The following is a 13,358-nucleotide window of genomic DNA, read 5'->3' as shown; positions in this document are numbered from 1 at the left end:
CAGAGTTGCGCAAGTGTTTGTGTTTGTTCCCTGCATTTCGAAGATGCTTGTTTTACAAACAAGGCACAGCTTGACGACGGATTTGCGTATCGTTTATTTCTTAAGGATAATGCAGTCCCAACGAAAAAGGGTCACGATCGTGTGTTGGAACCGCAGGCGGTGAGTAAAACGGCTTCAAATATCTCTGTGTTGTTAACTTAGCTATCGGCTTGTAAGCACATCAAGTAAACTACATGCGATGTTGTCATCAAACTGCACTTTCCACATGTACAGCTTAAAAAATAAAAAATAAAAAAAGACGACAAAGTGGAACTTAGTCATTTTCCAAAACCGCTAAGCAAATATATACAGTTTCAGTACATACCACATAGAGACGCTGTTGTTGCTGCTGCTCTTGTTAAATTTCAGCCTCTGGATCTGATTCTGGATCATAAATATACGCTGAATCTGACTGTTAGACATGGTTTGTTTTGGTTGGTTTTGTCCTCAAGCTTCCAAACGCTATCAACGCAAAAGCCTACTGGCGCTCGTGATTCTTTAGCTCCGCCCACACGTCACGCCTCCAGACGCTCGTGTTTTTCCGGGAAAAATCGGTACAGACTATCTTTCTCTTATGAATATAATAAAACTAAAGACTTTTTGGAGTTATGAAGGATGCAGTACTACTCTATAGGTACTCAAGATTAACAGGATATTGAGTGAAAACGAGCATTTCACCCCCCCTTTAACAAACCATCTCCTCCTGCTGATATGAGAGAGCACGTGACTGGCACTAGGGCTGTAGCTATCGAATATTTTAGTAATCGAGTATTCTACCAAAAATTCCATCGATTAATAGAGTAATTGGATAAAATGTGTTTTTGCTTAATTATACTGACGCGAAATTGAAAATCTGACGGGTAGGTTAAAATGTCAGGACAACGGACTGACACGCAGAACATGCAGGATTCATATTTAAACCGACTATTCCGGCTTAATATTTACAGATATTAGTCCATATCGTGATTTGATGTAAGTGCAATGACCTATTTTTGATTAATTCATTCAAAATTTGGCAAATTCCGTGCCATTCCATGTTAAACTGTAAATTCCGTTGTTGTGGTATGCCAGCTCTATCTTGCAATGGACACACGCCACAACATTATCTTTACGTTTGCACACGCCCTCAAATCAAAACACTGCTGACTCCTTGCAGTATGCGACTTCGGACACAGCGCTTGTGTCTCCTTCCGCTTTGTGGGTGACGTAAACGCGTTGTGTCACATTAAAAAAAAATCACTGCGAAAGAACCTGACGTGAGATTTAAAATAAATTAAAAGAGGCTTCGAGGCAGACGAATTTGCCTCGATCATTTTTTGTAATCGAGTTACTCGAGGAATCGTTTCAGCCCTAACTGGCACTAGACAGCTGAGGATTCTGGGAGCTCTGCTGGTAAGAGCAACTTCAGAAAATCCAGGTGTGATGAGTCTCTAACCATTTACTGTAAGATTTCCAAGACAAACAGAATTTCAAAATTCATAACATCATTGAGAAACTAAACTAGAGAACTGAAATGTGTTGGCAGTGTGTGTACACAACCACCCTTTAATGATAAAGATCCACCCAATGTTTTTTAATCTCATTAAATCATTCCCCTTGATCTTGGATAAGGGTCATGTCACAAATGTCAGTTATTAAACGCTGTCAACCACAGTCAGAATTCATACTGAATCCAATAATGTCCCGTTGCTGTGTTTTTTAAAGGTGCAGGATGTAATACTGACAGCTAGTGGGTGTAAAGGTTACTACAGTCCAAATTCAAAACAATGGAGAGAGTAGTTTCTTCCACTCCTCCTGCTCAGACATGAAACTAGTGGCCGACCGATATATCGGCCGATATTTTCAAATATTGGCAGAAACGTTTTTCTGCTCAGCCGATGTCTTCAAGGCAGGACTCTTTTTTTTGACGACGCTAAAAACGGCAGCGCCTGAGCTCACAGTGCTCATATTCTCTCTCTTGTTTACTGTCATTGTTAAAAGTTCTGTTTAATATGGATAGAAGTCTGTCTAATAATCTGATAGAACGGTTAAACAAAGGAATTAAAATATAGAAAAAAAGTATTATAACGATTGATGTTATATATATATTATTAATAAAAAAAATCTAACAAACTCGTTTGCCATCAGCAATAAGCAAATAAGCATTTACAGCTGCTGGTCATATAATTAGAATATCATCAAAAAGTTTATTTATTTCACTAATTCCATTCAAAAAGTGATATATTATATTATATTAATTCATTACACACAGACTGATATATTTCTAATTTTTGTTTCTTTTAATTTTTATGATTACAACTGACAACTAAGGAAAATCCCAAATTCAGTATTTCAGAAAATTAGAATATTGTGAAAAGGTTCACTATTGAAGACACCTGGTGCCACACTCTAATTAACTCAAAACACCTGCAAAGGCCTTAAAATGGTCTCTCAGTCTAGTTCTGTAGGCTACACAATCATGGGGAAGACTGCTGACACCTTGCACAAGGAGGGCAAGACACAAAAGGTCATTGCAAAAGAGGCTTGTAAAAATTGTAAAAGCAATAGGGTTAAACGCACCCTGGAGAGGATTGTGAAACAAAACCCATTCAAAAATGTGGGGGAGATTCACAAAGAGTGGACTGCAGCTGGAGTCAGTGCTTCAAGAACCACTTCACACAGACGTATGCAAGACATGTGTTTCAGCTTCGAATTCCTTGTGTCAATCCACTCTTGAACAACAGACAGTGTCAGAAGCGTCTCGCTTCAAAAAGGACTGGACTGTTGTGGAGTGGTCCAAAGTTATGTGCTCTGATGAAAGTAAATTTGGCATTTCCTTTGGAAATCATGGTCCCAGAGTCTGGAGGAAGAGGCACACAATCCACGTTTCTTGAGTTCCAGTGTAAAGTTTCCACAGTCAGTGATGGTTTGGGGTGTCATGTCATCTGCTGGTGTTGGTTCACTGTGTTTTCTGAGGTCCAAGGTCAACACAGCCGTATACCAGGAAGTTTTAGAGCACTTCATGCTTCCTGTTGCTGATCAACTTTATGGAGATGCAGATTTCATTTTCCAACAAGACTTGGCTCAACTACCAGTACCTGGTTTAAGGACCATGGTATCCCTGTTTTTAATTGGCCAGCAAACTCGCTTGACCTTAACCCCATTGAAAATCAGGTATTGTGTAGAGGAAGATGCGATATGCAAAAAATTTAAATAAGTAAACATCTGAAATATATATTAGTCTGTGTGTAACGAATGAATATATTATACAAGCTTCACTTTTTGGATGGAATTAGTGAAATAAATCAACTTTTTGATGATATTCTAATTCCATGACCAGCACCTGTATATCATTTAAACAAATATTTGAATGAATATTTAATTTCACAAACCTTGCAAACTTAGTCGAATCCAGCTGAGATCTTGTGAAGTGTACATTTTTATCCTGCATGATCATGTGTTTTGTGTGTGATAGTCGGTCCATGTTAATTGAATGCTTTAAACTCATGAATTCAAATTATGCTGCACTTTGTGCAGTTGTCCACTATCATATTCAAGTCATTTTCTCTGTGTGCTGTATGTAAAATTACTGTTACCCCTGCTTTAGTTGAAAATTATGATTCACAATGCACACAAATTTCCAAGAATACTGAGTGCCCTATTGATTCTTAAATATGAATTAAAAAAAATTGTATTGGCTTTATATCGGTACCCCAGCTTTCCAAGATTTCGGCATCTGTCAAAAAAACAATATCGGTCAACCCCTACATGAAACTCACATGGGTTGCCAGATTGAGGACATGCAACATGAACACAACTGACAATGGAGTGTGGAGCATTTCTTTTTGGAAGTTAAGTTGATTTTTCTGTGCTTTAATATTCCTCATCATAGAAGTTTTTAAAATGGATGTTGAGGTATTTTTAGGTCAAATCTGCAATTTGTGAACCAGTTCATTTACTGGTTTCCATAGAAGCAATACGCTGTTTTCTCCACCAACTGGCAACCCAGGTTGTTAAAATACTATTGGGTAAAACGAAAGTGGGTGGAGTCACAGACCAAAACAAAAGCAGACATTCCGACAGAGAATAATTGGCTGTAGCAGTGTTTTTCTGAGAAAAATGTATGTGAACTAAAATAGTTTCCTGAATATCATATTAAGGATATTAAGGAATTAAGGAATTTTTTATACATTCGTACTGTCATAAAAATTACATACAGCACCTTTAATTGGAAAGCAATATGCTGATAGTTCATCACCTCATTTATGTCATGTGTTCAGGCCCATTTGAAATCTGCTACATTTTAAATATTTCTGCACTGATTTTAGGCAGAGGAAAAGCAGAAAACTGATATTTCCTGATATTTTCATGTTTTTCGTAAACATGGAAGCTCTCAAATTAGCAAAGTTTTTAGATGTTCATCTACCCATTTCCCTAGAAACATGTTTTGGTGGCTCATACGGTTATTTACTCTTTTGCTACCTAGCAACAAAAGAGGAACATGGGTAATTTTGTATTTACGCTTATGTCCTCTCATTTCCGTTCTTGAACTACTCAACAAGCCCTGTTGCCTGGAGACCAGTACATCCTCTCATCAGCAGTGCAAGAGCACTCACTACCAGCCTACATGTGACCTGTCGTAACAGGGCTCCATGCAGTCCGGCTAGTCATTCAACACATCAGGCCTGCTGCAGAGGGTTGAAAACTCATTACCATATATTAGTTCAGCTCGCAGATGACCCAAGTGTATCTGTCTGGAGAGTCAGTCGGGTAGAGCTGTGGTTTAAATATCAAATTTAGCTGTGAACTCTTGTAAATTGTTCCTCAAGGACAGAAGATTGCTTTATTAAATTTGTGGCCCCCTACATGGACAGCAAGTGCAAGGATAAGGACAAATGGAAGTAGACTGAGATCCAGCTGAGAGCGGTTAACCGAGAACGAGAGTCAGGATAGGATGCCCAATATTTCTCCTGGTGTTCTACCTGCAGAGATGAGATCCAACTATAATCCGCACCTTTGAACCAGCCAATCAATTCCTCCAGCTTTGTTTCAAAATCACATGTGAGAGCAGGACTGGCACTATGGTGTCCAATGCCCTGGTTATTAAAAAAAATAAAAATAAGTTGTGACCTGCTTGGTATGTCGAAACAAAACTAGGTCTCCCAATTTTAAGGCGCATTTATACTCATACAAAGTTTTTTTTTTTTTTTTTTTTTTTTTACAAAATTCTTCATTTAGAAGTGAAAAAAAAGAATTATATATATATATATATATATATATATATATATATATATATATATATATATATATATATATATATAGATAGATAGATAGATATTATTTTTTTTAAATACCCTTGTAACAGTGTAATGTTATGATGCTTTTCCACTGAATGGTATGGTACAGCTCCGTACGGTTCACTTTAAGGGGGTTTTCCACTGGGTACAGTACCTGGTACTTTAAGAACCACCTCAGCTGAGGTTCCAAGTGAACCCTACCGTTAGCAAAACATGACGTGTAAACTCTGCTGTTCACTGATTGGCCGGAGAGATTCATCACTATCTGAGTCACTGAACTTGCTACACAAACACAACAGAACCGCTAGATGTAAATCAGCACCGCCAACGAAGGAGCGAACGCAACATGTTTTGAACGAGCGCACCTTTTTTTAACAACCAAAAAGTAACTTTTACAAAGTTAAATACTATAAGCTCTAAAAGTTTTTCACATTTTCAAAAATCTTTTGCTTTAGATCATTTATTTTCAAAGCTTTAAATGTACTCTCATTATAAAAATAACTTTATTATTGTTTATTTAGTTCATGCTCAAAAGTAACTAAAACAAAAATGATTTGTTTATAATTGCACAGAAGAGACTTGGTGTTGTTTCTAAACAAAAGGAAATGTATATCAGCCAAAATTGAGTTAACCCAAAAAAAAAAATTCAGCATTTTAGGTAGACAATTTCTATGCTAAAGTTATACAGAAAATGATTGTGTCGACACATAGAAATTATACAAGAAATGATCCAGGAGAAGATTCCACGTCAAAAAAGTAATCAAAACAGAAACCGAGATCTTAAATGTTTATTTCGAACTACAGAAGCAAACTCCAAATGAATTTCTTTTTGGCCTAATTTTGTTCATTCTTCAATTTCACTTAAGTACATAGGTGCCTTTTAGTGTGTGAACGAAGGCAGCCTTTTCTGTTTATAATGAAAATGTGCAGTTCAGCTACTTTACAGCACGCCACTCATTCAAGTGTCACAACTGACCTGCAGGTTATGGAACGGCGTGGAAACGAGAATATGAGTGGTAAACAATAGAGAGTAAACAGCTTTGAAGACAGATTATAAACAGCACACTGGAATCATTACTATGCTAATAAGCTCATTTCTGGACCTTCAGTGGATTTGTTTCGGTCACCTAAAAAATGAGGTTTTCTGCTGTTGCCTCAAACCACGCAGAATAACTTTTATAAAAACTGATAAATTGAAGTTACTTGTCTACTGTAACTGTCAAATAACAGGAAGGAAGCCCTGACAGAAGATCTGCATTATTCATATGAAAATGGCATTAAAGAAAGAAAAGAAAAAAAAAAAATATATATATAAAATATTTTTTTTTTACTCCGCCTCATGCTGTTATAAACCCACGGCTCACCAAGGCTTGCAGACTGTGTTTGGGTCAGTGTGAAAGAGCTGCAGGTCAGCTGACAATGAGCCAATGCTGTATCTTAACTTTTTATCATATATATCATGCATATGAGTGTTTTTCATTTGGTTTTCTTTGACGTTTGGGGGGAAATTATTTTCAACTCTTTTAACCTTGTATATGTATTGCATAAACGTTAGAGGTCAGTAAGATCATGTTTTTAAAAAGTCTCATTGGCTCATCAAGGCACACATTTATTTGATCAGAATACAGTAAAAACATGAACACTGTGAAACAAGGTTTTTCTATTTTAAAATATATTTCTTCAATGTCACATGACCCTTCAGAAATTATTCTAATATACATATTTTGTTTCAGATATAGATAATTGAATTAAGTGATAGGTGGCAAAACATATTGCAAGTCTTCTTTTTAAGAGTTTAGATGTCATTTTCAGGTTTAACTGTAATCATAATGTAGCAAAATTGTAAAAACTGATATGTCTGTATGAACAAAAATGGAAAACTTTGACAATTAAATTTAAAATGTTGTAACAGTGGGTTTTTTATTGTTTTGGCATGAATTCATAAAACCTTTCAACAGTACTGAATGATAGCTGAATGATTATGTGTGATTTAGTAGCAAATTGAAGATTGTGACTTTTCTTATTTCATACACAAAAAAATCAGATTTCTTGATATTTTATAATAGTATTTTTATAATTTCAAAATATAGAGAAAAGGTAGAAATGAATGACTAATAAGCCAATAAGTGCTCCTCTGCTGCGGCGTACTAGTTATAATTGTGATTTTATGAATTTTTATTTTATTTTACATAAGTGTTTACCACAAAGTAGGCTATATTTTGTTAATCCCATTAAAAATAACATTCAAACTGGATCATCTTAGAGCTTTAAAGTGCTGGAAATAGTTGTGTGAAATGCTTGAAAGTCATTGAAAAGTGCATGAATTTCTCTCTCAAAAGGTTGTACAAACCCTGAAATGAATGATGCATTCGACTATTTCTACCACAACCCCATGGTTACAGTTAGCGTTACCGCTTCTGGTTTCCTGACGCATGTCAGCGCAGTTTATAACAGATTTCTGTGCAGAATTTGAATGATTCTCACTAGATCTCACAGTAATCTCATCATTGTGCGGCGAATTCAAACGCTTGTCACTGGACCACTGCATTGCCCATCTCGGTCTGTATAATTATGTATACATATTTTAGTGGTGTCAAAATTAGCTTTAACTCAGGCGCTAATTTTTTTTCAGTTAAACACATAAAAAATATTTAACGCAATAGAATTGACAGGGCTAGGGTAGGCCACCCCACTCACAACTAGGGATGGGTACCGAAACCCGATATTAAACTGGCCCCCGGGGCTAAATTATGAAAGACCGTATCAGTAAGATCTGATGCTATCGGTTCTGCTTTCGGTACTGGAGGGGAAAAAATTAATGTACTATGTATTTTTGTGTAATAATGTAATTGTGCCCATTTTATCTCATCAAACATTTCTAATGTGCGATTATATTAAGAAGTTTGTCTGTGAGATCTGCGAGATCTCTCATGCGCGCCACGGAGGCTGTCTGTAAGTCTCACACACACACACAACGACCGCGGCGCAAGCACATGCTTACAGTATGAAAACTCCTGCTTAATACAAAGAGTGACGATGGCGGAGAGAGCAAAACGTTCCAAAGTGTGGTTATACTTCACTAGAGTTGATGCAGACAACGCTGGTTGTCATAAGTGCAACAAAATTTTTGCATGTAAGGGCGGAAACACAAGCAATCTGTCAAAGCATCTTTCAAAAGTGCATTATGTGCAGACAAAGAAATGCAAAGTTTTCGACTGCCTAGCTAGCTCGTCTCTGGTTGTTGCCCCATCTAAGTCAGGTATGCTAAAATCATGTTGAGTCAACGTTACTCACATAATTTAAAATAAATGTAAAATCTCACTAGTTTGCTAACCTTACGTAGAAATTCTGTTGATTTCTTTTGGGAGAAACGAGAGAATGAAATCAACATATTTCCTACTGAAGCTAAGCAGGGCTGAGCCTGGTCAGTACCTGGATGGGAGACCTCCTGAGAAAACTATGTTGCTGCTGGAAGAGGTGTTAGTGAGGCCAGCAGGGGGTGCTCACCCTGTGGTCTGTGTGGGTCCTAGCGCCCCAGTGTAGTGATGGGGACACTATACTCTATTGTTTAAAATGAGGTCCTGACTTATTGAAAAATTTCAAAATCCCAGGATGTCTTTCGAAAAGAGTAGAGGCGTGACCTCGGTATCCTGGCTAAATTCACCCACTGTCCTCTGACCATCATGGCCTCCTAACAGTCCCCATATCCGCTGATTGGCTTCATCACTCTGTCTCCTCTCCACCAGTAAGATGGTGTGTGGTGGGCGTTCTGGTGCAATATGGCTGCCGTCGCATCATCCAGGTGGATGGTGCACACTGGTGGTGGATGAGGAGATACCCCCGTCTATCTAAAGCGCTCTGAGTGCCTAGAAAAGCGCTATATAAATGTAATGAATTATTATTATTAAATTCTTAATTATTGCAAATGCAGATACCACTGTATTATGGTTAAATCATTTTTATTTACTTATTGCTAAGGTTTGCATATGGTGGTGTGTTCTTACAACATACAGAACTAGCAAATTTTGCTATAAAATAAAATAAAATAAGAAATATCCCATTATATATAACATCGTTTCGCAACCCCTGTAACGTGATACGTATCACATCACCAGATTCTTGGCAATACACAGCCCTAGTACTGACACAGATGTCAAATGTCCTGTACACACTAGATAGACAAAACCTGTTGACTCAGGTCCACTTGTTCTGGTGCCAAGCAAGCGGCGTATTAACTCCTCATTTGCATGCGCTCTCTTTGAAATAGGAATCGTTGCCACATTTCTTGTTAACATCTTTCATTTATCGCATTTTTTTTTCAACTGGCCAGTTTGGAACCTGCCACTTTTGTTCTGACCAACTGAGAACCAACTTACTGTTGCAAATCGGGCTAAGGAGATAGTTTTGAACAATGGCTAAATGAATGACCCTGCAAATCTCTTTTTTTTATACCAACAATAACATTCACCACTCATTTACATACATTTAAAATTAATTCACAGCATTAAAAAAAGCATCATTAACATATCATTAATGGTCTATATAATTTGTGTTATATTCCAAGCCTTCTGAAGTCATATATCTTTTTTTTTTAGTTTTATTATACTGATAAAACTGGGCAGGATATTCTTTAAAAGTTTTCCTTCTGTACTCCACTGCAGAGAGTTAGTCATAGAGGAACAACATATGAGTAAATAATGACTGCTCCTCAGGTGAACCTTTTCTTTTCTAAATTATTTCTCTCCTCATCAGATGCCGACACAGTAGGCACGTTTTTTCTTCCTCACTTTCGATCAGCATTTACAGGCTTGTTTTTATTATTCCCTTGTCACAGCAATGGCCAAAGGTGCTGATGAAATTTGCTAATAATTTCTGTTTCACAATCTCAGAGCTGCCAAGGTGCAATGCTTTATTTCTCGCAGATTTTTTTTTTTGAGCTTAGAGATTAATGTGAAATAGACTGCATGAGAAATCCAATACGAGCCGGGAAAGAAAAGACAAGCACAGCATATGGGCTACAGACTGCACATTTTGCACAGGGATTTCATATAGATGCCTAATGAATATATAATCAAACATTATGTAATCAAACCATTACATTCCCTTGCTCTTAAGAAATAAAAATTATATGCATTGTGCAGAATCTGCAAAAAAAGACCCATAAGACATATTCATGATTCTGATACAACCAAGTTCATTATTGTATCAAATATTAGGTGACTGGATTTGATGAATATCATTATGAACTGCGCCACACATAAACATAAATGCACAAAACATATGAAGTACCTGAGATCTCCTTTGGCTGACATGGACGATTCATGTGAGTGCAGATAAGAGGGTGGACGGGAGGCCAGAGAACCCCGGCGGATCAATTTGCCAGTGACGGGGTCATACGTCCTCATTTCCGGCGCTGGCAGGGGCTTCTGCTGGACAGGAGGGGCCTGGAACAAAGGCTTCGGGACAGACCCGGGGATGTCTGGAAACATGGCGGGACTATTGCTCCTACAGTAAAAGACATTATATTTAACCTCTAATCTTAAAAATAAACCCTCCTAAGCTTAAAGAAAAAAAAAAAATTTTACATCTACTTTTTCGGGTCCAAAATGACCCCCAACAGTTTGAGGTGGGGACGAGTGAAGTACTGCATGGTAACAATAAAACTAGACTCTTTTTTTGTTTTTGTTTTTTTTAGTAGGGATGTAACTATTCACTCAACTCATGATTCGAAACGGATTTCAAAACACGATTTTCCCACATGTTTTTAACAAAATGAGATTCAAGACTTTTATTATGTCTCAGACAAAATGCTATACATTTCATTGTAACCTTGAAATGTATCAAATAACAAAACTAAATTCTAATTATAAAACAAATCCCAAATCAAATAAATACTTCTGATAAAATTAAACCTCTTCATATAAACAAACTATACTATAAATATAATATAAAACATCTGATCGAAACAAAAACAGCAGACAGGCTGAATGAAAATGCAAATTCACTCTCTGACAGCAGGTGGCACTTATGAAACAGCAGAAATAAAGAACATAAAAAGCGCAAAAAAAGGCATGTAAAGGTTGATTCACATATCTAAAAAACGGCCGTTTTTCTCTGATTATTTTCGGATGCTGAAAATTCGGTGCATCCCTACTTACATCTACTTACATGGGGATTTCCAGATAACTTTCCACGATGCAATCATATTTATTTTACTAACTTACTGCTGGTTGAATTTGACCTAGCTGACTGTACCAGAAAAAATAAATAAAAATAAAATAAAAAAAATAAAAATAAAAAATTTATTCTACCAAATAGTAAACTAAAAGATTGACACTTGGCATTCGTGTATCTATACAGTACTGCAGTGGAAAATATTGCGATACTGTATAGATTTTTTCCCCATCCCTACAAGGCATTAAAGCACATGCAAGTAATGTACTTCGGTGATTGTGAAAAAGTCCGTGAGTGGATCTCTACTGCAGAGTTAACATTTGATGTGAATGCATGTGGCGTTGTACAGAATTGAGACAGAGGCACCAAAACTGCAACTGATAGAATCTGCGATGTTGCATAATACTGTACGATATTTCTTCAAAAGCAGATTGTGGAGACATTTTAATCCCCTAGTGTGTGCTATTCTTTAAATTTAGAATGATTTTTAAAACTGTCTCTTTAGCATTATAGTTATCATCCTTGGTGTGAATTGGCCTTAAAGGTAACCAAGGCTATAGTGCAGTTATGTGCTATAAAGCCTTCTGAAGCCAAATGATAACTGCGTAAACAGACTGAACATCATGCATGACAGTCCTGGAGGAAAGTCATGTGCATTTGGACCAAAATGAGCGTCATTTTGTGTAACTCTTTAATCTAACAATTCTTTAATATTGCAGGAGTCAGAACAAGCTGAAAGATTTCTCGCCAAGGTTCTGTCGTTCTATTCATGAGTGTTGCAATTCAGCGAGTGAAAAGCACAAAGACAAGACAGAAAATACCAACAAAACAGAAAGCTGTTTTTACAATCTTTATGCTGAAAGGCTCAAGTGAACTTAAAGGATAAAGAAAAGCAGGACAGACAGACAGAAGAGAAGAGAAAGAGAGACTGTTAGAGATAAATACCTGTGTGATTTGTTATAGTCCTCTTTGAGAGGAAAGAGTTGCTCCTCGACTCGCTCCCAGCGCTCCAAACAGGTCCACAACCAATCAGGATTCACCACGTGGAGATGTTTAAAGCCCTGAGCTTGACGAACTTTCTCGGTACCTGACGGAGACACGCATACATGAAAAACAACTTGGATAAACAACACCACACTTTCCATGTGCAATCTTTCTGCCCGATGTTTCTCACTCCACTATCAGCAGCAAATAAATGTAGTCAGAAGAAAACTGGGATACAAAAAAAAAAACCTTGTTTACCACCAAATGCAAAATGGCAAGATGCATTTTTCTATTCCAATACTACAATCACTGCTCGGGGCTATTGAGAGTACATTCAAAGATTGTAAAGTGAATAAAACTACAAAGTTATAAAAGGGAATCGCACAGCTTACATTGGCACTATGGTCATGTTTACACAGTCAGTGTTTGGGACTGATGACGGATGTCAGGCCCTGTTTACACCTGATATTAAGATGAGTTTTGGTAAATCTGATTGCAAGTCGATGATGCTAAATACAGGTGTGAACGAGAACTAAAATGTTTTGAGTTTGTCCAGTTTTGACCACTTCTAGGCCCCGTCCACACGGAGACGCGCTTCTGTGAATACACACACATTTTTTATCGGATAGGTGTTTCGTCCACACGCATCACAACGCCGTCTCTGTGTTTTCGTCTGGACGGCTAATCCGTATATTTTCAGAAACGATGACGTCATCAGCCCACGTCTCCCCCCCAGTCAGACACCTCTACGTCACGTAACAGCAACAAAACATGAACAAACACTGAACGATTGTCTTTTTATTAACTAACATTAACACTGATTAATAAATGTATTGTTCCATGTTCGTTTGTGTACCACGCGAAAGGTTTATGAGCATAGTCCAA

The 13,358-nt window shown here is 37.2% G+C and overlaps 1 protein-coding gene across 2 annotated transcripts in view; it reads right to left on the bottom strand.

Annotated features, from left to right (window-relative positions):
* LOC127979658 (RNA polymerase II subunit A C-terminal domain phosphatase) overlaps positions 1 to 13,358 on the bottom strand; it is a 97,272-nt gene that overhangs the window by 62,797 nt on the left and 21,117 nt on the right. For both annotated transcript variants that reach the window (XM_052585248.1, XM_052585249.1), the window contains exons 9-10: positions 12,435 to 12,576; positions 10,605 to 10,820 (exon numbers count right to left, since the gene is read on the bottom strand). In XM_052585248.1, the coding sequence (XP_052441208.1) occupies positions 10,605 to 10,820; positions 12,435 to 12,576 (358 nt within the window). The remainder of the gene's footprint in view (positions 1 to 10,604; positions 10,821 to 12,434; positions 12,577 to 13,358) is intronic.

The sequence above is a fragment of the Carassius gibelio genome, chromosome B19 (genome assembly GCF_023724105.1).
Source record: "Carassius gibelio isolate Cgi1373 ecotype wild population from Czech Republic chromosome B19, carGib1.2-hapl.c, whole genome shotgun sequence".
In the NCBI taxonomy this organism is placed as follows: domain Eukaryota; kingdom Metazoa; phylum Chordata; class Actinopteri; order Cypriniformes; family Cyprinidae; genus Carassius; species Carassius gibelio.
Note: the sequence above shows the minus strand (reverse complement) of the source record. Positions and strands in the feature narration are given on the sequence as shown.